This window comes from Ranitomeya imitator, chromosome 2, assembly GCF_032444005.1.
Source record: "Ranitomeya imitator isolate aRanImi1 chromosome 2, aRanImi1.pri, whole genome shotgun sequence".
Taxonomy (NCBI): Eukaryota; Metazoa; Chordata; class Amphibia; order Anura; family Dendrobatidae; genus Ranitomeya; species Ranitomeya imitator.
In genome coordinates, this window is record NC_091283.1 from 667,081,199 (window position 1) to 667,104,469 (window position 23,271).

A 23,271-nucleotide genomic window follows, 5' to 3' on the forward strand; every position below is an offset into this window, starting at 1 on the left:
CCCGGTGCCAAAATTGCTGAAAAGTGCGAGAGTGGATGTAACGGGGTCTACCAAGCTGGGATACCTCTTTCAGTACCACTCCGTGTTTCAGGAGGTCCACTCTGCTTTGGATGGAGTCTGAATGAAGGAGCTGGCTGGAATTGCTTGGGCGCATACAAAAGATCACTGCTTCTCCACGTATTTCCAGTCTGACAACACTTTACTCACAGGACACAGAATATACCACACAGATATAGAGGGCAGGCCAATAGAAAAGCGGCAGGCCAGACATGCATTACAATAGCCGCAGGTGGCCGGAGCCTGCCGATATTTACTGTGGGGATTACAAAGGTGGGGGGCGGACAAAAGGGGAATATCGTGTCCCCTCTGCCCAGGGGTGCAGCCTGTGGGCTGATGCATTAGGGACATGCATCTCACATGGAACCTATTATACATATATATAACTGCACAACATATTCTGGGTGCTGAGTGGTTCCGTAACACGTAACAGTGGAGTATAAACTTTTATTATTTTACTTGGGACTCGGAAAGTAAAGAATGGGTTGTCCAAGCAGTGGGCAACCCCTGTAATATTCTGTTTCAGGCTTCTACAGACAATTGGGAGAATGGCTAAATTCATTGTGCCTGTCACCAATTACATAAAGTCTTATGACGTTCATTGAGTGCCATTACCTGCCATGGGTTTCACACATTTCATAATGTCTCAATTTCTCTAGCAGATATCAGGGCAAATGGGAGTGCGAGGACAACAATGTCAAGTATAAAAGTGGCATTGCTGTGGAGTAAATGTACCAAGTCACTTACTGTGCGTACTATTAGGACGAATTCACATGGGGCAGATTTGTTACAAAAATTGCAGAAATTTCTTGTATCAGCCATGTGAGAAATGGCAAATGGGATATTCTGACAAAATCTTTACAGTGGATCAGTCCTTAGATCAGAAGCCAGTAAATGACGGTTGTCCGCATGGACCTTCCTCAGATAAATGCTGTGTAGTTGGTGGAATGAGAGTAGCCAGTCGATCAATGGGATTGCCACTCATACGGACTGATGATGGAAAGGGGTAAGTTTGTGCTGAAGTATGGTGGCTGACAGCCACAATCAGGAAGCTTTCTGATTGTCATCTACTGGCTGCTGATCTATGGACTGATCCACTGTAAATAAATTCACCTCGTTTTGCAACACATCTGTGAGAGTGCCGACTTCCACTACTACTACTGGTACGGATTGGAACCCTACTCGGGCACCTCATCCATTTACTCTGAAGTGCTGTTTGTTCTCATATAATTATCTGCAGCTGCTTTCTCTGCACTCCACATATGTCCCTGGTAGATCAGGTGAAATAGTTGTATCTGCTAATACAGCCCTCATATATTTTCTCCAAGATGGTCTTTACCCCTTATAGATTTCTTGTGTAGTGGTATGTGACCGCAAGAAAACCCATGGGAGTATTTCCTTCCAACACGTTTCTGGCATATCAGAAGTTTGCCCCATAGAGGTCCGCTATATAGGATTCCAGAAAGTAGAAAGAATGCAGAGAGACAGGCATACTGTAAACTCAACTACAATGGAGATGGCACACCGCCTCTGTTCTGATATGGAAACTACATGTGTGCACACAGGTTTGTCTAAAACCACATTTGTGAGCCACATTTGGTCCCTGGGCTGCAGGTTGTGTATATGGACTCTTGAATCTGACAGTCCGGAAACATAATGGCCTCTCCTGGGACATGTCCTCCACAAGTTACTCTGAAGAGGAATACCGTACAGTATATTTACTTCATGTTTTGAGCCTAGGCTTAGTTCTTCTCTTTACCCGAGTACTACTGTAGTATCTGCTTTGGTTAAGTAATATTTTTATATCTGTCTGGCAGGATTACTTTGGAGAATGCTCCGAGACTTGTCTGAAGGACAACGTGGTCATTGTGTATGAGCTGCTTGAAGAAATGCTGGATAATGGCTTTCCTCTGGCCACAGAGTCTAATATTCTGAAGGAATTGATCAAGCCCCCTACAATCCTGAGATCCGTAGTAAACTCCCTCACAGGTGTGTGACAACTGTCCAGAACAGAAGGTGCATTGGGACTTTATCAGCCAGGGTGGGGTAGAATGAATCCTGAATGATTCCTTCTATTATTTAGGAGGGCCAGGATACCATAGAGTAAAAGAATCCACTACACAGAAATGCCTTTAATTCACAGAGTAATGTAGTGTCACCGCTGCTCAGTCTCAGACAGCGGATGTGAGCTGGATGTGTACGTGTGTAAGGAGGCTTAAGGTAAATGGTGACTTGGCACATTGTTGACCGAGCAAGCACTGCTCTCCATGTGGAGTAACTGAAGCCATTACTAGTGACGCGAGTGCTGTAAAGGACACGTCTCAATGCTGCCTGTTTATTTTCTCAAGTATTAAAGCATTTCATCACTTTACTCCATGTTCTCTGTCTGTCCTCATTGTGAAAGTTTCAATTTGGGTTTTTTTGTTTTTTTTTTACTAAAAAGAGTGTAAAAATAATCAAATTTTAATCCTATACTAACCCTTTTTTTTCTCTTGGTGTTTTAAAAACATGGGAGTCAGAACCCTGATTTAACAATGTGCCACTACCATCGTAGTGGCCGGTTATCTGAGCCGACGTGTCCAACCCTAGGCCAATTTTATTTTCATGCATTCCCTCTGCCCACTTTGATGTTTTTTTCTACATCCAGCATCCAATTACAGCGATATGGGCTGTTTTATTTAGCGTGCCCACTACACTATATGCTATTTTTTGTTTGCTTTATGCCAAAAGGACGTTGCCCAGATGATTCTCTGCAGGCATGTCCCTAGATTGTTCTTCTGCATCGTCACCTTGTGAGAAGCAATCCCCCCCCCCTTTTTTTTTAAATTATAAAAATTGGCACATTGAGGGCATTATAGAAAGCTCCATATCACCAGAACTGTATAGTGGCTATACAATAAAAAAAAGAAAAACAAAATACTCAAAAGCAGCACAAGCGAAAAGTCAAAAATATACATTTATAGCCTGATAACAGGTCCTCTTTATCTGTTTGTGCTCTCATTCAATACTCTAATGTTTTTGTTGACTAGTTTTTTTTTTCCCTTTTTCAGAAACCATTCCACACTTGTCCAGGGGCTATGTCTGGCGTTGCAGTGGAAATAAGTCATACTGTAATAAAATCATAGCCTATGTTCAAATGTTGCGGTGTCTGTAAAAAAACAAACAAACAAAAAAACACCTTTTTTTTTCTACTCCTGTACAACACCTTTAAGCTTGTCAGATTGCCAGCTTCTCATTTATAATCTCATGTTTTAAAGGGAGCAGCAATATGGGAGAAACCCTGCCAACTGGACAGCTCTCAAATATACCATGGAGGAGAGCAGGCGTCAAGTACACCAACAACGAGGCCTATTTTGATGTAATTGAAGAAGTGGATGCAATCATAGACAAGTCAGGTAACAGCATGTCTTCCTCACTCTATAGCCATGTAGTAAGGTTGAGCTCCCACAATGAGCTTTCAGCACTGCCAAAAGTGCAGTGTCTTACAGTTCCAGTAAAGTGGATGGGATTTATAGAGATCTCATGTCCGCTCACCAGATACTCATAGAGCCTAAGACAGATGTGACAAGACATTTCATGTGGGAATTGCTGTACTATAAAAAGAAATTATGCAAATTACTTCATATTTGCTACATCTGAACAGTTATTAAAACCACATAGATTAGTGGCCAAGATGTACAGCATGAATGTGCCAGAGAATTTATAAATGCTCGGAAGAAATGACCGTGTGACTGCCATCAGTGACTGGGAACAATGCTGCTGCTTACATCAGGTTATTATGGTAAAAGTATTGATAACATTTTTGCTAATGTTTTCTTTTTGAAAATACAGATTTTTGTTATATGAAAACACTCTGTAGTTTTCACACTGGCCACTGGGACTGTTATAGATTAACTAGATGGTGGCCCGATTCTAACGCATCAGGTATTCTAGAATATGTATGTCCAAGTAATATATTGCCCAGCCACGTAGTATATTGCCCAGCGACGTAGTATATTGCCCAGCGACGTAGCATATTGCCCAGTCACATAGTATATTGCCCAGCCACGTAGTATATTGCCCAGCTTGCCCAGTCACATAGTATATTGCCCAGCCATGTAGTATATTGCCCAGTCATGTAGTATACAGCCCAGTCACGTAGTATACAGCACAGAGCCACGTAGTATATTGCCCAGTCACGTAGTATACAGCACAGAGCCACGTAGTATACAGCACAGAGCCACGTAGTATACAGCACAGAGCCACGTAGTATACAGCACAGAGCCACGTAGTATACAGCACAGAGCCACGTAGTATACAGCACAGAGCCACGTAGTATACTGCCCAGTCACATAGTATACAGCACAGTCACGTATTATATTGGCCAGTCACGTAGTATATTGCCCAGCTACGCACAGAGCCACGTAGTATATTAGCCAGTCACGTAGTATATTGGCCAGTCACGTAGTGTGCACCATATCCCTGTTAAAAAAAAAGAATTAAAATAAAAAATAGTTACATACTCACCTCCTGGAGCCTCCGGATCGAAGCGGCCGGTTCCCGATGCTTGTCGCACGCTCCGGTCTGAAGATTGCATTGCGGTCTCGCGAGATGATGAAGTAGCGGTCTCGCGAGACCATACGTCATCATCTCGCGAGACCGCAATGCATGCAGCGGTCACCGGGGCGTCACGCGGAGCAGGAAAGGCTGGTTCCTGATCCGGGGGTGCCACCGGAGGGTGAGTATGTAACTATTTTTTTTTTTTTTTTATTATTTTTAACATTAGATATTTTTACTATTCATGCTGCATAGGTAGCATGAATAGTAAAAAGTTGGTCACACAGGGTTAATAGCAGCGTTAACTGAGTGCGTTACACCGCGGTCAACGCTGCCATTAACCCTGTGTGAGCGCTGACCGGAGGGGAGTATGCGGATGCCGGGCACTGACTGTGGGGAGGAAGGAGCGGACATTTTCTTCCGGACTGTGGCCGTCGCTGATTGGTCGCGGCAGCTATGACAGGCAGCTGCCGAGACCAATCAGCGAATGAATAACCGTGACAGACAGACAGAAGGACAGACGGAAGTGACCCTTAGACAATTATATAGTAGATTCTTCCTGTTCTTTCCAGAAATCCACATGTATGTTTGCAGCATGCAAATGTCATCATAGTGGGAGCAATGATATTCCCTGCTGTGTATGGGGGATCATTGTAATCCTATCTGTGATTATAATAAGTCTTCTGAAGTGTCACGAAGAGAACAGAAAATTATTTTTTTTTAATGGGCAGTGAAAAACTTGTGAGATTTCATGTTTTTTCTTGATAGATTGTGCTGTGGGAAAAAAAATCCTAAAAATATTTTAAAAATACATTTATCACAAATATCTGATGTAACCTCTCTGCGACCTGTGACATATATTTCTGGTACAAGTGGCATCCTGGTGTATGGTGCAGGCTGAGGACTGTGTTCTATACAGCCAGCATCTACCTATAGCAGTAGTGACCGGAGACAGTGCTGATCATTGACGGTGCGGTGACGTACGGTTGCCAGGGTGCTTGTTCTTCACCTCCCATCACCACTTGCCCATGACAAAGTCCAGAGAGCCAGTGAGTTACCATGGTCTTCCTCACTGCCATTTTAGTCCTCCTCTGGGTAATAATACTGCAATCCCATATTATCATCCATTTCAAGGTCCTTACGGAGACTAAAAAATAAAGTTAAAATGTTTTAAAATAACGTTTCAACTGCCCCATTATTACGGTAGTTCAAAACAATGACATTTTAAAAACCTATTTGATGTTTTTGTGCCCACCACACCTGATGCTCTGAAAGAGTAAAAGAATATAACTGCCAGAATTACCAACTTTCAACCACCAAATTTTCCCACGAGATACATAGAAGGCAAGCAAAATTTGTATGTACCTCCAGAAAGTTATCCATCAAAGCGACAGCGCAGCAAGTAAGCCTTCACACTGCCCTGCTGTTTGGGATAGTTTGTAAATGCTACAATATATAAAGAAACATAACTGTAATGTCTTTGTAGTCGTGCTGACCTAGAGAATCCTATGGTCAGGTCCTTTCTACTACACAATTATCACCGTAAAAACAATTAAACACTACCGCAGTAAAAGTGAGTTTATGTTTTTGTTTTTCTCACCCTTTCACTGCACCTTGGAATGTTTGTCAGTACATTTTATTGTAATGTAAAATAACTGGTGCCATCTACAAGTTGTACCGCATAAAACAAGCTCTTACACACCTTCTCAATGGACTAATAAAAAGTTACGTCTTTTGAAAGAAAAAGGGGGGATTGAAATTGCAAAAACAAAAATGGAAAACTGATTATCATGAAGGGGTTAAACAATAGCTTCCATTCTTGTAATACATTCTCTTTCCACTCCTCTCTGAACTCTCCTTCACTGCACATAATCTACATATGCTTAGTGACTTTTGTACTGACATTCTCAATTTACATGGTCGTCCATTCATAGAAGCTCTTATTGGCCTGTGACCTGCTACTCTTTGCAGTCAGATATTTTACAGCGTTCAGTACACTAAAGTGACGTGTACTTGCCAAGTTGCCAAAAAGCAACAACCAATTTGGCTTAGTAACAGTCACCTGAATATGCTGTGCAAATTTGGGAAAGAAAAGACACAACGTAACTGAAGATCAGTGTGAGTAATGCAAAGTATTAGAAAGCTTCTCCTTCATTAGAGGCTAGTTAAAGATTAAGTTCCACCTTGGACGATATATAGCTTATGTGTTGTATAGACAGTGAACTTGTGTAATCGGGGTTGAGTCCATGCTATCTTACTGCACATAGTAGAGATGGAGGTCAAAGGGGTGTTCTATAGTTTGGAAGTTACCCCCTTATTCGTAGGATACGGTATAACGTCCCGATCGCAGGAGGTCTGACGGCTGGTCCGCCCCACCCACTCTTAATAGAACCTCCAGAGATAGCGCTCAGCTGGTCATCAGCACTCCTATAAGAATGAAGGGAGCAGGACTTTTCAGAGATCTGTGGAGGTTCCATTGATTGGGACGTTATCCCTTGTCCGATATTTTCCAAACTTTAGAATAGCCCTTTTAATATAGTTAATACATATTTTCTGAAACACAAATGGTCTCATTTTCTGGTTACTTACCCATCTGTAGGAGAATACATTTATTGTGTGACTGAAATTCTACCAACTATACTAGCTTCTACTAATCTGTCAAATACAGTGTGGTGACTACACGTGTTGCAATGTATTGTCAGCCTATGGCCATAAATGAAGTTATCTGCCAGTGCAAAAACCTTTAGAAAACCATTATAGTTGATCAGGTTTCTGGTCGCCCTCACTGTAATGGGCACTTAATATTGGCAATAGAGCTTACGTATTCACAATGTGCACCTCACTATAAAACTCTGAGCAGTTTATAATGGGCTGTAAATTCTATGTACTGCTTCCTCCTGCAGGTTCCACTGTATTTGCAGAGATACAAGGAGTCGTTGATGCTTGTGTTAAACTGACTGGGATGCCCGATCTCACGCTATCCTTCATGGTAAAAATATATTAAGGTGCTAACTTTTGGCGGATCATAAACCTGGTTGTATGAGTCTCAGTTGTGGCAGAGTTGCTAAGCATGCCAAGTGGAGCCAATAAGAGGCAATGTGGCACTTTGTTTTTCTGGCACTCTGTTCTAATGATCAGCATGGGCAACCACCAAAAGACCCCTGGCAACCCAGCTTTGAGGGCACTTCCTTATAATGTTCTTGCAGTGTTTAACATCACACAACCCAGCCCCTTCATACTTGTCATTGCCAGAATTCTGGTATAGAGTAGTAGGGGAAATTGTACTCTTATTCATGGTGTACATGTGTGAAAAAAAAAGTAGGGTGCTGGGAGAAATTGCATAAGAAACTTCACTCGCAGAAAGGTCACCTGCACCTCATGTCCGGCAGTATGGCAAGCAAACTGGGAAATTGCCCAATGGCCCCCAGCCACTGCCATGCTGCTAGTAGAGGCACACCACGCAGCCGCTGCAGGGCCCATGATTGCGGGGGGAGCGGTACCTGCTCCAGGTGCCCCCCCGACATCGCATATTCAACTGTTTCGGCATCCAGGATGCTGATACCGTTAAAAGCAATGATGGAGAAGGGAAGCCGCGCTCTCCCTCAGCATCTGACGTCTCAGCCAGCTGACGCTATGATGTCACTTCATTGCTCCAAGATGTGCTAGGCAGTGGAGCTGCGGTGGTGACAATGCGTAGACTAGAGCAGTGACTGAACAAGAAAAGGCATACGGTATTTATTTTTATTAATCAGTGAGTACATTGTGGTGGTCATAATAATGTTTGGAGGACTATGGAAGTATATTGTACTATATAGGGGCTGCATTATACCATATGGAGGACTAAAGGGGTTGCATTATACTATATGGAGGACTATGGAGCGTGCATTATACAATATTGAGGCCTATGGGGAGAACTTAATACAGAGGTTTGTGCGGAGTTCATTATACAATATGTAGGGCTATGGGGAGTGCATTATACTGTATAGAGCAGGGGTGTCAAACTGCATTCCTCGAGGACTGCAAACAGGTCATTTTTTCAGGATTTCCTTGTACTGCACAGGTGATAATTTAATCACCTACACACATAATGGTTACAGCACCGTGTGCAATGCTAAGGAAATTTTGAAAACACGCATGGTTTGCGGCCCTCGAGGAATGCAGTTTGACACCCCTGGTATAGAGGACTATGGAGAGCATTATACTATATGGAGGACTGGAGTGGATTATACTATATGGAGGGCTATAAGGAGTGCATTATACAATTATGGAGGGCTGTGGGGACTGCAATATATTGTATAAAGGGCTATGGGACATGCATTATACTATATAGAGGACTATGGAGTGCATCGTACTATATGGAGGACTATTGGGTGCATCATACTATATGGAGGACTATGTGGAGTGCATTATAATATTTGGAGGGCTATGTAGAAGCCATTATACTGTATGTTAGCAATTCTACATTGTGAGGGTTTGTGTGGGGGCCATTATACTGTTTGTAGGGCAGTGTAGCCAATTGAAGCCAATTTATACTATTTAAAGGGAACCTGTCACCCCGTTTTTTCAAGAAGAGCTAAAAATAGCGTTAAATAGGGGCAGAGCTGGGCTTTACATTAGTGTATTTTGGAGCCTTTATTCCCCACCTATGCTGCCGAAATACCTTTGTAAAGTCGCCATTTTGGGCTGTCACTCACGCTGGTCAGGTCATATGGGCGTGGTGACAGCGCTGTTTCTCCCCCAGATCTCCGTTGGTGGCGTAGTGGTGTGCGCATGTCCAAGTGGCGAATCCACTGCGCAGCTTCAAGGAAAATAGCGCGATCTGCGCTATTCAGCCGTTTATCGGTGGGCGCGGCCATCTTTGTGAGGCCGCGCGTGCGCAGATGGTTCTTCTCGGCTTCCCGGGGCTTCAGGAAAATGGCCGCGGGATGCCGCGCGTGCGCAGATGGCGATCTCGACAGCCATTTTCCTGAAGCCGAGTTCGCATCTCTGTGAATAACAAAAATAACAAGAATACACTATGTAAAAGACAGTACTGTACATAACAGCAGAGGAAGCTATATAATAAGGGATCGCAAGATATATAACTAGAGGATGGTATGTAATTATTATTTATGTATATAGCACCATTGATTCCATGGTGAGAAGTGGTTACATACAAGTTACAGATATCACTTACAGTAAACAAACTAACAATGACAGACTGATACAGAGGGGCGAGGACCCTGCCCTTGCGGGCTTACATTCTACAGGATTATGGGGAAGGAGACAGTAGGTTGAGGGTTGCAGGAGCTCCGGTGTTGGTGAGGCGGTAGCTTCGGTAGGGATGATGTTATACATAATAAAAGAGGAGGCTATTGTAAGGATTGTACTCACTCAGATGCGTAGGAGGAAACAGGATGCACATTCTCTTTAATGTCCATGTGGGTTTATTTGCTCCATAAACCACCAAGGCAGCAACATAAAGGTAAACAGTCCATACATCAGGCCGACACCCCATTAATGTCCATAGAAGAGCTCTGCTCTTCTCAGGCCTGAAGGCACACAGGCTGTGCAATGTCCAGCACTCAGGCTCTATCTGAAGCCACAGACACACAAGGGCTTATCCCTCTGAATACACAGACCACTCTGTAGTGTCCAGCCTGGACACATGGAAGTCTGTCCACACTGGCAGACTCCCAAACACTCACTATACATGTGCCAAACACACCTCCATTAGGTAGCCTGAAACCACACCCACAGGTGAAGTAACATCATATGCACTGTCACGTGATTATGACATCACTGCAGGTCCTCAAACTCCTGCAGGGAAAAGGATACAGTGAGCACCCCCACTCAGAGTGAGGTATGTGGGTAGCCAGACCCACCCATCTCTCATAGCAACCTGGACCCAGGTGCACTAAATGATATCTTTAGTGCTCACGTGCACTAAATACAAAATACTCAGGGTTGCATCACAGGGATCATCCATCCCTGTGACACATACCTCCCATTAACCACGCGACCACCAGTCACACCACACTATGTAACTAAGGATGGTGTTATAGAGAATGTGAGTACACTATATACTAAGGGACTATGTTATACATAAGCGATAATAATGTCTTCCCCCACTTCCCTCTGTTCCTAAATCCATTATAAGTCCCCCTTCCTCCCATCCTAATCCCCCACACCCCTCATTGTCCTCCACCGCATCCCATCATTGTCCTCTCCCCCACCCCATTATTGCCCTCTTCACCACCTCCATCATTGCTTTCTCCCCACTACCCCATATCATTGCCCATTCCACCCCCTCCATCATTTCCTCCTCCCCCACTACCCCCAGCATTGTCTTTTCCCCCACCACTTCCATCATTGCCCATTATACCACCTCCATCATTTCCTCCTCCCCCATCATTGCCTACCCCCCATCAGCCACATCATTGCCCTTTCCACCACATCGATCATTTCCTCCTCCCCCACCATCCCCATCCTTGCCCATTCCACCACTTCCATCATTTCCTCCCCCAGCATCCCCATCATTGTCCTCTCCATCATCCCCATTCCACCACTTCCATCATTTTCTCCATCCCCATCATTGCCCTCTCCTCCCCCCTACACACACACAGCACCATCCACCTCTCTGCACATTGCCCCGCAGCGCTAGGCATTCACACACACACACACAGCACCTCTCTCACACACACAGCACCTCTCCGCCTGCTCTGCCACAGCATCACCGTCACCTTCCTCTCTCTGGCATAGCCGGCAGCTGAATGAGGACGTCATCCAGCTACACTGCTGTCGGTGTGAGAGGAAGCGCGGGCAGGAAGCAGGACAGAACGCTGCAGCTACGCTATTTTCTATTGTAGGCAGCGGAGCTGCAGGGATGTCTCCCTGCCTGCTGCACATGAGGGCAATCTGGCCAGGGGTCCCTGGAGCCTCAGGGCTGGATAAACAGGCCAGATTGCCCTCATTATTAGCCACCCTGCAGGGGCCCCCCTCCACCTCCAGGCCCCGATGCTGCCACACAGGCTACATATGCGGTATGTCTGCCCATGCTCCATGTATTAGTGTGTCTGTATGTAGAAATTGCACAGCAAATTGTATGGTGCAATTTCTCCTGTTATCCTTATGAAACTGCAAAATTTGGGGCTAAAATAACATTTTTGTGGGGAAAATGTGTTTTTATTATTTTCACGGCTCAACGTCAAACTTCTGTGAAGCATTTGGGGGTTCAAGGTGCTCACTACACATCTAAATGGATTCCTTGAAGGGTTTAGTTTCCAAAATGGAGTCACTTGTGGGGAGCTCAATTGTTAAGCACATCAGGGGCTCTCCAAACGGGACATAACATCCGCTAATGATTCCAGGAAAGTTTACATTCAAAAAGTCAAATGGCGCTCCTTCCCTAACGAGCTCTGCCTTGCTCCCAAACAGTGGTTTTCTCCCTCATGTGGGGTATTGGCATGCTCAGGAGAAATTGTACAACAAATTTTGTGGTCTATTTTTTTTCCTGTTACCCTTGTCAAAGTAAAAAAAAAAAATGGAACTGAAGTAAATTATTTTGTGAAAAAAGTTAATGTTCATCTTTTTCCCACATTCCAAGAATTCCTGTGAAGCACCTGAAGGGTTAATAAACTTCTTGAATGTGGTTGTAAGCACCTTGAGGGGTGCAGATTTTAGACTGGTGTCACTTGTAGGTATCTTCTATCTTGTAGACCCCTCAAAGTGACTTCAAATGTGATGTGGTCCCTAAAGAAATGATTTTGTAAATTTTGTTGGAAAAATGAGAAATTGTTCGTCAACTTTTAATCCTTATAACTTCCTAACAAAAATAAAATGGTTCCAAAATTGTGCGGATTTAAAGTAGACATGTGGGGAATGTTATTTATTAATTATTTTGTGTGACCTATTTCTGTGATATAAGGGCATGGAAATTCAAAGTTTGAAAATTGTGAAATTTTCTCCAAATCTCCATTTTTTTCACAAATAAGTGTAAGTCATATTGAAGAAATTATAGCACCGTCATGAAACATAATATGTCACGAAAAAAACAGTCTCATAATTACCGGGATCCATTGAAACGTTCCTAAATTATTACCTCATAAAGGGACAGTGGTCAGAATTGCCCAAATTGGCCCGGTCATTAACATGGAAACCACCTTTGGGGATAAAGATTTGATGATGTACAATAACAAATTGTATTGTGGTACCGTGTTAGCCAGAAAAATCGATGTGAATACTTTTCTGCCCAATGAGGACAAAAGTATTCTCGGAGTGATACCTTTATTGGCTAACCAGAAAATATGTTAGCAAGCTTTCAGAGCACAACTGCTCCTTCTTCAGGCAAGATTACAAATAGATTAATAAGAAAAAAGCACAACATTTAAGGGATACTACAGTAGGACATTTGTTCAGGGGGGTGGGAGGTGTGATGGAGGTGTGAGATGAAAGGGTTAAAAGCCTGAACACAGCTCTTGTAAATGCTTCTGTGTGATGGTGCAATATGTTGGCCTTTGTGGCCGCACCTTAAACTTTTGCCCAGGGCCCCACTTTTTACTAAAACTGCTCCTTAGGTGACTAACTGCTGGTGCTGCTGATGGTTATGCTCAAAATTCTCACTAACATTGACAGTTGGTGAGACATCGGCCATCTTCTGGGTTTTATATGAAAAGAGCAGGATTTTACAGGATGTTATGTATATTATAGAGATAAGGTGATGGAGGTTTCAGATCCACCATAGCTCTTCAGCCTCATTCTCCATATCCGTTCAAATGCTGATTTATTCAGTAAATGAGTAATGTACTCGCCATGTAAGTGTATTGCTACGTGCATATACAAATAGTTTGGGGGTGAAAATCTTGGTGGTATGATTCACTTTAATTCTCCATTAAGAAGAAGTTCAGATGAATTAGAAAAAAATCCATGTTTCTCCTTGACATAGCAATTAGCTAAATCACAACATAACAAACAAAACCATATTCACATTTCGCCCTGACACATATTATCTGCTCACATAATTTAAGTAATCTTCTCATTAGCTCAGGAGGAAGTGTTAACAAGGACAAAGCAGCTGATATACGGTAATTGAACAAATCATTTTTGACAGTGGTAAGAGCAGAGTGGTCGTTTTGAAAGTTCCTTGTGCTTGAAATTAAGTACACTGCTGCTTGTAAGAATGCTCCTAAATTAACCCTTTACCATTTAATTGAGAACTTCACGGAGAGACTGGTTTATTGCTCACAAGCTGAGCCCACCCCATACCCAGTAGATAATCACTGCCTTTTGCGGCCGTCATGTCCCTTTAACAGCCAATGGTGTATTCTAGCTCTGCCATGGTTGATAAACTGTTCAATGCTGCTGTCAACCTCTGACAATGGCATTAAAGCACAGAATAACTGTTTAACCCCTTTACCCCCAAGGGTGGTTTGCACGTCAATGACCAGGCCAATTTTTACAATTCTGACCACTGTCCCTTTATGAGGTTATAACTCTGGAACGCTTCAACGGATCCTGGTGATTCTGACATTGTTTTCTCGTGACATATTGTACTTCATGATAGTGGTAAAATTTATTTGATAGTACCTGCGTTTATTTGTGAAAAAAACGGAAATTTGGCAAAAATTATGAAAATTTCGCAATTTTCAAACTTTGAATTTTTATGCCCTTAAATCACAGAGATATGTCACACAAAATACTTAATAAGTAACATTTCCCACATGTCTACTTTACATCAGCATAATTTTGGAAACAAATTTTTTTTTTGTTAGGGAGTTATAAGGGTTAAAAGTTGACCAGCAATTTCTCATTTTTTCAACACCATTTCTTTTTTAGGGACCACATCTAATTTGAAGTCATTTTGAGGGGTCTATATGATAGAAAATACCCAAGTGTGACACCATTCGAAAAACTGCACCCCTCAAGGTGCTCAAAACCACATTCAAGAAGTTTATTAACCCTTCAGGTGTTTAATAGGATTTTTTGGAATGTTTAAATAAAAATGAACATTTACCGTATATACTCGAGTATAAGCCGACCCGAGTATAAGCCGACCCCCCTAATTTTGCCACAAAAAACTGGGAAAACTTATTGACTCGAGTATAAGCCTAGGGTAGAAAATGCAGCATTTACCGGTGAATTTCAAAAATAAAAATAGATGCTCCATAGCGTTCATTATTGCCCCATAGATGCTCCATATACAACTGTGCTATATAGAATGCTCTGCACCGTTCATTATGGCCCCATAGATGCCCCTTATAATGTTGTGCCATATATGCTCTGCACCTTTGATTATGGCCCCATAGATGCTCCTTATAATGTTGTGCCATATATGCTCTGCACCTTTGATTATGGCCCCATAGGTGCTCCTTAGAATGCTGTGCCCCATATATGCTCTGCACCTTTGATTATGGCCCCATAGATGCTCCTTATAATGCTGTGCCATATATGCTCTGCACCTTTGATTATGTAGGTTATTATTATTATGTAGATTATGTAGATTATGTAGATGCTCCTTATAATGCTGTGCCATATATGCTCTGCACCTTTGATTATGGCCCCATAGGTGCTCCTTATAATGCTGTGCCCCATATATGCTCTGCACTTTTATGGCCCCATAGGTGCTCCTTATAATGCTGTGCCCCATTTATGCTCTGCACCTTTATGGCCCCATAGGTGCTCCTTAGAATGCTGTGCCATATATGCTCTGCACCGTTGATTATGGCCCCATAGATGCTCCTTATGCTGTGCCATATATGCTCTGCACCTTTGATTATGGCCCCATAGATGCTCTTTATAATGCTGTGCCATATATGCTCTGCACCTTTGATTATGGCCCCATAGGTGCTCCTTATAATGCTGTGCCATATATGCTCTGCACCTTTGATTATGGCCCCATAGGTGCTCCTTATAATGCTGTGCCATATATGCTCTGCACCTTTGATTATGGCCCCATAGATGCTCTTTATAATGCTGTGCCATATATGCTCTGCACCTTTATGGCCCCATAGGTGCTCCTTAGAATGCTGTGCCATATATGCTCTGCACCTTTATGGCCCCATAGGTGCTCCTTATAATGCTGTGCCATATATGCTCTGCACCTTTGATTATGGCCCCATAGGTGCTCCTTATAATGCTGTGCCATATATGCTCTGCACCTTTGATTATGGCCCCATAGGTGCTCCTTATAATGCTGTGCCATATATGCTCTGCACCTTTGATTATGGCCCCATAGATGCTCCTTATAATGCTGTGCCCCATATATGCTCTGCACCTTTATGGCCCCATAGGTGCTCCTTATAATGCTGTGCCCCATTTATGCTCTGCACCTTTATGGCCCCATAGGTGCTCCTTAGAATGCTGTGCCATATATGCTCTGCACCTTTGATTATGGCCCCATAGGTGCTCCTTATAATGCTGTGCCATATATGCTCTGCACCTTTGATTATGGCCCCATAGGTGCTCCTTATAATGCTGTGCCCCATATATGCTCTGCACCTTTATGGCCCCATAGGTGCTCCTTATAATGCTGTGCCCCATTTATGCTCTGCACCTTTATGGCCCCATAGGTGCTCCTTATAATGCTGTGCCCCATATATGCTCTGCACCTTTATGGCCCCATAGGTGCTCCTTATAATGCTGTGCCCCATATATGCTCTGCACCTTTATGGCCCCATAGATGCTCCTTATAATGCTGTGCCCCTTATATGCTCTGCACCTTTATGGCCCCATAGGTGCTCCTTATAATGCTGTGCCCCATATATGCTCTGCACCTTTATGGCCCCATAGGTGCTCCTTATAATGCTGTGCCCCTTATATGCTCTGCACCTTTATGGCCCCATAGAATGCTGCTGGTGCTGCCATAAAAAAAAAAAAAAATCACATACTCACCTCTCTTCTCAGGACGCCGGCGCTTTCAATAATTACCTGCTCCTCGTGCGGCTCCGTCTCCAGCACTGACGCTCAGCAGAGGGCGCGCACTGACTACGTCACAGCGCCCTCTAACCTGAGCGTCACTGCTAGAGGACGCTGCAGACGGAGCCGGAGCGAGGAGCAGGTAATTATAGCGCTGCGCTCCCCTTACCTGCTGCGGCGCGGTCCCTGCAGTCCCTGGCTTCTCCAGCGCTGCAGCTTCTTCCTGTAATTGAGCGGTCACATGGCACCGATTATTTACAGCAATGAATATGCGGCTCCTCCCCTATGGGGGTGGAGCTGCCTATTCATTTCTGTAATGAGCGGTGCCATGTGACCGCTCAGTGCAGGAAGAATCTGCAGCGCCGGAGAAGCCAGGGACTGCAGGGACCGCGCTGGGAGCAGGTAAGTATGATTACACAGCCCCCGCTCCCCCTCCCCTGCTGACACCCGGGAATATGACTCGATTATAAGCCGAGAGGGGGACTTTCAGCCCAAAAAAATGGGCTGAAAATCTCGGCTTATACTCGAGTATATACGGTAACTTTTTTTCACAAAAAATTTACTTCAGCTCCAATTTGTTTTATTTTACCAAGGGTAACAGGAGAAAATGGACCCCAAAAGTTGTTGTCCAATTTGTCCTGAGTACGCTGATACCCCATATGTGACAGTAAACCACTGTTTGGGCGCATGGGAGAGCTCGGAAGGGAAGGAGTGCCGTTTGACTTTTCAATGCAAAATTGACAGGAATTGAGATGGGATGCCATGTTGCGTTTGGAGAGCCCCTGATGTGCCTAAACATTGAAACCCCCCACAAGAGACATCATTTTGGAAAGTAGACCCCCTAAGGAACTTATCTAGAGGTGTGGTGAGCACTTTGACCCACCAAGTGCTTCACAGAAGTTTATAATGCAGAACCGTAAAAATAAAAAATCATATTTTTTCATAAAAATTATATTTTTGCCCCCAATTTTTTATTTTTCCAAGGGTAAGAGAAGAAATTGGACCTCAAAAGTTGTTGTGCAATTTGTCCTGAGTACGCTGATACCCCATATGTGGCAGTAAACCACTGTTTGGGCGCATGGGAGAGCTCGGAAGGGAAGGAGCGCCGTTTGACTTTTCAATGCAAAATTGACAGGAATTGAGATGGGACGCCATGTTGCGTTTGGAGAGCCACTGATGTGCCTAAACATTGAAACCCCCCACAAGTGACACCATTTTGGAAAGTAGACCCCCTAAGGAACTTATCTAGAGGTGTGGTGAGCACTTTGACCCACCAAGTGCTTCACAGAAGTTTATAATGCAGAACCGTAAAAATAAAAAATCATATTTTTTCACAAAAATTATATTTTTGCCCCCAATTTTTTATTTTTCCAAGGGTTAGAGAAGAAATTGGACCTCAAAACTTGTTGTACAATTTGTCCTGAGTACGCTGATACCCCAAATGTGGGGGGGAACCACTGTTTGGGCACATGGTAGAGCTTGGAAGGGAAGGAGCACCGTTTGACTTTTCATGCCAAAATTGACAGGAATTGAGATGGGACGCCATGTTGCATTTGGAGAGCCACTGATGTGCCTAAACATTGAAACCCCCCACAAGTGACACCATTTTGGAATGTAGACCCCCTAAGGAACTTATCTGGATGTGTGGTGAGCACTTTGACCCACCAAGGGCTTCACAGAAGTTTATAATGCAGAGCCATAAAAATAAAACAAAAGTTTTTTTCCACAAAAATTATATTTTAGCCCCCAGTTTTGTATTTTTCCAAGGGTAGCAGGAGAAATTGGACCCTAAATGTTGTTGTCCAATTTGTCCTGAGTACGCTGATACCCGATATGTGGGGGGGAACCACCGTTTGGGCGCATGGGAGGGCTCGGAAGGGAAGGAGCATCATTTGGAATGCAGACTTAGATGGATTGGTCTGCAGGCGTCACATTGCGTTTGCAGAGCCCCTAATGTGCCTAAACAGTAGAAACCCCCCACAAGTGACCCCATATTGGAAACTAGACCCCTCAATGAACTTATCTAGATGTGTTGTGAGAACTTTGAACCCCCAAGTGTTTCACTACAGTTAATAACGCAGAGCCGTGAAAATAAAAAATCTTTTTGTTTTCCCACAAAAATTATTTTTTAGCCCCCAGTTTTGTATTTTCCCAAGGGTAACAGGAGAAATTGGACCACAAAAGTTGTTGTCCTTTTTGTCCTGAGTACGCTGATACCGCATATGTTGGGGTAAACCCCTGTTTGGGCGCACGGGAGAGCTCGGAAGGGAAGGAGCACTGTTTTACTTTTTCAACGCAGAATTGGCTGGAATTGAGATCGGACGCCATGTCGTGTTTGGAGAGCCCCTTATGTGCCTAAATAGTGGAAACCCCCCAATTATAACTGAAACCCTAATCTAAACACACCCCTAACCCTAATTCCAACGGTAACCCTAAGCACACCTCTAACCCTGACACACCCCTAAGCCTAATCCCAACCCTATTCCCAACTGTAAATGTAATCTAAACCCTAACCCTAACTTTAGCCCCAACCCTAACTGTAGCCCCAACCCTAGCCCCAACCCTAGCCCTAACCCTAGCCCTAACCCTAGCCCTAATCCTAACCCTAGCCCTAACCCTAATCCTAACCCTAGCCCTAACCCTAGCCCTAATGGGAAAATGGACATAAATACATTTTTTTTATTTTTCCATAACTAAGTGGGTGATGAAGGGGGGTTTGATTTACTTTTATAGCGGGTTTTTTAGCGGATTTTTATGATTGGCAGCCGTCACACACTGAAAGACGCTTTTTATTGCAAAAAATATTTTTTGCGTTACCACATTTTGAGAGCTATAATTTTTCCATATTTTGGTACACAGAGTCATGTGAGGTCTTGTTTTTTGCGGGATGAGTTGACGTTTTTATTGGTAACATTTTCGGGCACGTGACATTTTTTGATCACTTTTTATTCCGATTTTTGTGAGGAAGAATGACCAAATACCGTTCCGCATTTGGTAAAATTAATAAAGCAGTTTTATTCTTCGGGGCAGTACAGCGATACCTCATTTATATCATTTTTTTGTGTTTTGGCGCTTTTATACGATAAAAACTATTTTACAGAAAAAATAATTATTTTTGCATCGCTTTATTCTGAGGACTATAACTTTTTTATTTTTTTGCTGATGATGCTGTATGGTGGCTCGTTTTTTGTGGGACAAGATGACGTTTTCAGCGGTACCATGGTTATTTATATCTGTCTTTTTGATCGCGTGTTATTCCACTTTTTGTTCGGCGGTATGATAATAAAGCGTTGTTTTTTGCCTCGTTTTTTTTTTTTTTTTCTTACGGTGTTTACTGAAGGGGTTAACTAGTGGGGCAGTTTTATAGGTCGGGTCGTTACGGACGCGGCGATTCTAAATATGTGCACTTTTATTTTTTTTTTTTATTTAGATGAAGAAATGTATTTATGGGAATAATATTTTTTTTTTTTTACACATTTGGAAAATTTTTTTTTAACTTTTTTACTTAGTCCCAGGGGGGGACATCACAGATCAGTGATCTGACAGTTTGCACAGCACTCTGTCAGATCACTGATCTGACATGCAGCACTGCAGGCTTCACAGTGCCTGCTCTGAGCAGGCTCTGTGAAGCCACCTCCCTCCCTGCAGGACTCGGATCCGCAGCCATCTTGGATCCGGGGCTCGAGCAGGCAGGGAGGGAGGTAAGACCCTCGCAGCAACGCGATCACATCGCGTTGCTGCGGGGGTCTCAGGGAAGCCCGCAGGGAGCCCCCTCCCTGTGCGGTGCTTCCCTGTACCGCCGGCACATCGCGATCATCTTTGATCGCGGTGTGCCGGGGGTGGTCCGTGACCGCTCCTGGCACATAGTGCCGGATGTCAGCTGCGATAAGCAGCTGACACCCGGCCGCGATCGGCCGCGCTCCCCCCGTGAGCGCTGCCGATCGCTATGACGTACTATCCCGTCCGGGGTCAGATAAGCCCAGGGCACTTCGACGGGATAGTACGTCTAAGGTCACAGAGGGGTTAAACAAAATCCAGTCCTCGGCGCATCATGGCGGAGTCAATCATTTAAAAGCTCCTTCCCACATGACAGTTTTCTCTCTATCGCCGCCCTTCTCTGGCTCTTTGAAGCCAGAGCAATTAATCAAAGAAGGTGCAGATTGTGGGAAAACAAGCAGGTGGGAAGGTGTAGATACATTATTGTGCATCATGCTGTGGCCAGAGTGCCCATACTTGGTTTCAATAGGCAACAATGGGTTGCTGTGGCAGTCGGGGGTCTATTGAAGACCTCTGTGCATGCCTTCACAGAGCTTCATTGAAATCCAGCCTGTGGTTGGGCTTCAAAGGAGACTGTGATTTTTACTATGCACAGTAAGGCCCCCTTCACACGTCTGTGTCATGTGACAGTTTTCACACGCATCGGAGACACCTTCACACGTAGATCCATTCAAGTGAATGAGTCTGCACACATGTCAGTGAGTTTCCAGGGACCATGTGTCCAAGGCAAACCCCGCTGATATGTTCATTTTTTGGGAGCAGCACGGGCCACAAAATGACACATCCATGTGTCATCAGTGTGGCACATACCGGCGCCTGGGAATCAGCGGTACTATTCATGCTGATCCGGGTGCTGAACGCAGCTCACTTAATTGTCCACTGCTTGCGCTAAGATCATCGTGAGCAAGGGACAATGTTGAGAGTTGTAGTCAGCCACCGCGGTCTACATCGAGTGTAAAATTAATAATAAAATAAAAAATCACTTTATACTCACCGTAGAATTGAATCACTGGAAACAGTTGTCCCCAGTAAACAAACTAAAGTAAAAAAGAATATCCCTCACCTGTCCGACGTTGAGAGACTAAAGAGTGTCCCACGCCTTAATCCATCTGTGTGACATTTGTTCTCACTGCAGTGAGTCATTCTGCCCTGCTCTTCAGTATGAGCGGTCGCTTCAGGCCACTGCTCACGCTGATGAGCAATTGTCGCACAGTTGGATTACGGCGTGGGACACTATATTAAAAGAATAATAATAATAAAAAATCTTGACAAGTTTTGCATCACCGTATTTGTACTGATGAGGAGTCATATTGTCAGAAAAAACAAAACCCCACTACAGTGCCAGAATGCAGTTTTCTTCACTAGTTCACTTCACTTGGAATTTTTTTTCCAGTTTTTTAGTCTACTTCATGATAGAATGAATGGTGTCATTCAAAAGTGCAAGTCATCCCACAAAGTAATGGCCCTTGGAAGAAGAGGATGAAAAAACAGAAATTGGCCATGTTGGCAAGTGGTTAAAAACTTATGAAATGTTTAATCGTCCTTCAGTAATTAATAACATCCGACTAAAACATAGAAAAACACTGAAGCTGCAAACTTGGTGAAAACCCAAATTTGTGTCAGTACAAGTCATGGCCAGGTGTGTTGTTGATTGTGGTAGTAATGTCCGATAATGTTTCTACCTTCTTCCCAGAATCCTAGGCTTCTTGATGACGTCAGCTTCCACCCCTGTGTCAGATTCAAGCGCTGGGAGGCTGAGCGAGTTCTGTCCTTTATCCCCCCTGACGGTAACTTCCGGCTGATGTCCTATCGAGTGAGCTCCCAAACGTAGGTACCTCATCTCTGATACTTTTCGATTGGAGTAGTTAAACCAGCTCTCTGTTGCATTAAATATTTCCAGGAATATTTTATGTTAAAAAATAAATAAATGACCCAATTTTCAGAGAATTTAATCGGCCACTTGTGTGTATATATATATACATATATATATATACAGTCATGGCCAAAAGTATTGCCACCCCTGCAATTCTGTCAGGTAATACTCATTTTCTTCCTGAAAATGATTGCACAAAAACACAAATTATTTGGTATTATTATCTTCATTTAATTTGTCTTAAATGAAAAAACACAAAAGAGAATGAAGCAAATAGAAAAAACATTGATCATTTCACACACAACTCCAAAAATGGGCCAAAAGTATTGGCACCCTCAGCCTAATACTTGGTTGCACAACCTTTAGCCAAAATAACTGCGACCAACCGCTTCCGGTAACCATCAATGAGTTTCTTACAATGCTCTGCTGGAATTTTAGACCATTCTTCTTTGGCAAACTGCCCCAGGTCCCTGATATTTGAAGGGTGCCTTCTCCAAACTGCCATTTTTAGATCTCTCTACAGGTGATCTATGGGATTCAGGTCTGGACTCATTGCTGCCACCTTAGAAGTCTCCAGTGCTTTCTCTCAAACCCTTTTCTAGTGCTTTTTGAAGTGTGTTTTGGGTCATTGTCCTGCTGTAAGACCCATGACCTCTGAGGGAGACCCAGCTTTCTCACACTGGGCCCTACATTATGCTGCAAATTTGTTGGTAGTCTTCAGACTTCGTAATGCCATGCACACGGTCAAGCAGTCCAGTGTCAGAGGCAGCAAAGCAACCCCAAAACATCAGGGAACCTCCGCCATGTTTGACTGTAGGGACCATGTTCTTTTCTTTGAATGCCGCTTTTTTTCTCCTGTAAACTCTATGTTGATACCTTTGCCCAAAAAGCTCTACTTTATTCGGACTCCCATGACAGCACTACGAGAGAGGGGATCCGCCCTTCAGGAACAGGAAACCTACAGATACAAAAGGGCGGTACCTCTCCCCATGCATCAGTTGGTTTCCTGTTCCTGGAGGGACAGGATCCTACAGATTTCATCTCGTAAGGAGCCCAGGCCGGCCGGTCGAATCTGGTAGCGGGGGGGTCTCCTACCTCGACCGGTGCGGAAAGTCCTGGAGACGCCACGGTGGTCC

General features: G+C 43.8%; 1 protein-coding gene across 6 annotated transcripts in view; it reads left to right on the forward strand.

Annotated features, from left to right (window-relative positions):
• Nucleotides 1-23,271, forward strand: part of AP3M1 (adaptor related protein complex 3 subunit mu 1) — a 94,947-nt gene that overhangs the window by 27,270 nt on the left and 44,406 nt on the right. For all 6 annotated transcript variants that reach the window (XM_069753007.1, XM_069753010.1, XM_069753009.1 and 3 more), the window contains exons 3-6: nucleotides 1,875-2,046; nucleotides 3,315-3,452; nucleotides 7,497-7,582; nucleotides 21,956-22,089. In XM_069753007.1, coding sequence (XP_069609108.1) covers nucleotides 1,875-2,046; nucleotides 3,315-3,452; nucleotides 7,497-7,582; nucleotides 21,956-22,089 — 530 coding nt within the window. The remainder of the gene's footprint in view (nucleotides 1-1,874; nucleotides 2,047-3,314; nucleotides 3,453-7,496; nucleotides 7,583-21,955; nucleotides 22,090-23,271) is intronic.